The sequence below is a fragment of the Helobdella robusta genome, assembly GCF_000326865.2.
Source record: "Helobdella robusta unplaced genomic scaffold HELROscaffold_75, whole genome shotgun sequence".
Taxonomy (NCBI): domain Eukaryota; kingdom Metazoa; phylum Annelida; class Clitellata; order Rhynchobdellida; family Glossiphoniidae; genus Helobdella; species Helobdella robusta.
The window spans coordinates 211,812-213,650 of NW_008705426.1; the positions used below are offsets into that span (position 1 = coordinate 211,812).

Sequence of the window (1,839 nt, forward strand, 5' to 3'; positions counted from 1 at the left end):
GATAATGATACTAATGATAATAAGGATAATAATGATGATAATGATACTAATGATAATAAGGATAATAATGATGATAATGATACTAATGATAATAAGGATAATAATGATGATAATGATACTAATGATAATAAGGATAATAATGATGATAATGATACTAATGATAATAAGGATAATAATAATGATAAAGATTACGATGACGATGATAAGAAAAATAAGAATAATCCTGCAAACAACAACGATGACGATGAATGACAAAAGGCCCGACAAAAGTTATATGAATGAATGAATGAACGAATAAATGAATGAAGGAACGAATGAATGAATGAGTGAATAAATGAACGAAAGATTGAATGAATAAACGAAAGAATGAATGACAAAAAAAGAATGATTGACTCAAAAAAATGTTCCGATATGAAACAAAAATTTGTTTACATTCGCCAGTCCGACGAACGCCCGGCGAAGAATTTTTGAAGTTTTGAGTGATCGCGGTGATGATTGCGATGATTTCAGTGGTGCTGATGATGATGACGTTGAAGAAGAAAATGACGCTGATAAGGATGATTTCATATCAATGTTAACTGGAGCTTAATTAGACATTGATGCTATTTAGTAACGTCTTTTCAATGTTGTCTTTCGTATAGTTTAGTGTTGTTTAACAAAATTTGGCTTCATTTAATTGTCATCGTCATCATCATCATCATCATCATCATCGTCATCATCATCGTCATCATCATCATCGTCGCCATCATTATCATCATCATCAGTATCATTTCAGGTCAGTTTCGTCATCATCATCATCATCATCAGCAGCAACATCTTAACTCACAAATCGATCACTCCTTGCAGAATAAGATGACCGCGTCAAATTACGAATGCATGTCTGTGTGTTTGTATGTGTGTGTGTGTTTGTATGTGTGTTTGTTTGTATGTGTGTGTGCTTGCGTGCGTGCGTGTGTATGTGTAGCCATTGATTTATTAATTACTAAATAACCATCGAAGTTCTTATCTGGCGCAAGAATCACTGCTTGTAGGAATGTTTCGTAATACTAATAAAAGTAAAACTACTACTACCACTACTACTACTGCTGCTGCTACTTCTACTACTACTACTACTGCTACTACTACTACTGCTACTACTACAACAAGCGCTGTACTACAGTCATTATTTATACTGATACCACGGAAAGTTAATTAAAAATAATTTAAAGTAATAAAAAAATTAGAATAAAAAGCAATATGGCCGACAATAAAAAAAACAGCCAAGGAAAAAATAACAATTATTTGCGTTCTTTTTTTATTCAGTGTCTTTTCTTTGTTTGTTCAGCATCCGGTCAATAACAAGATGGCGGATATGAAGAAATGCCTAATTGGACGTATGGTTTCCTTTGCATGTTTCAGTTTGTGTTTGTGTGTTTGTGTGTGTGTGTGTTTGTGTGTGTGTGTGTTTGTCTGTGTGTTTGTGTGTGTGTGTGTGTGTGTGTGTACATATTTTATTGTTCATGTGCGGGTATGTTTGTATGTGTGTGTGGTTTCAACAATTTGCGTAGATAGTATACAGACAAAAAGATGTTTGTAAGAATGATTTGTTGTTGCAAATGTTGTTGTTGTTGTTGATGATGATGACAACGCGACGACGATGATGATGATGATCTGATGATCAGTACAGTACAGTATCATCATCATAATCACCATCGTCATCATCAACTCTCATCTTCCTCTTTCAAAGATTCAATATCATATAAATTCTGTAAATTAATTTTGTTATCTCAAAAAAAGTAATATTGCTTCTGCTTCTACTACTACTACTACTACTACTACTACTACTACTACTACTACTAC

General features: G+C 33.2%; 1 protein-coding gene across 1 annotated transcript in view; it reads left to right on the plus strand.

The window, feature by feature from the left end:
- Positions 1-252, plus strand: part of HELRODRAFT_181730 (hypothetical protein) — a gene marked incomplete at both ends in the record, with an annotated part of 6,249 nt that extends 5,997 nt beyond the window's left edge. The window contains one exon of the mRNA XM_009031521.1: positions 1-252. This exon is cut by the window's left edge and continues 468 nt beyond it. Within this exon, the coding sequence (XP_009029769.1) occupies positions 1-252 (252 nt within the window).
- Between the last annotated feature and the right edge of the window lie 1,587 nt (positions 253-1,839).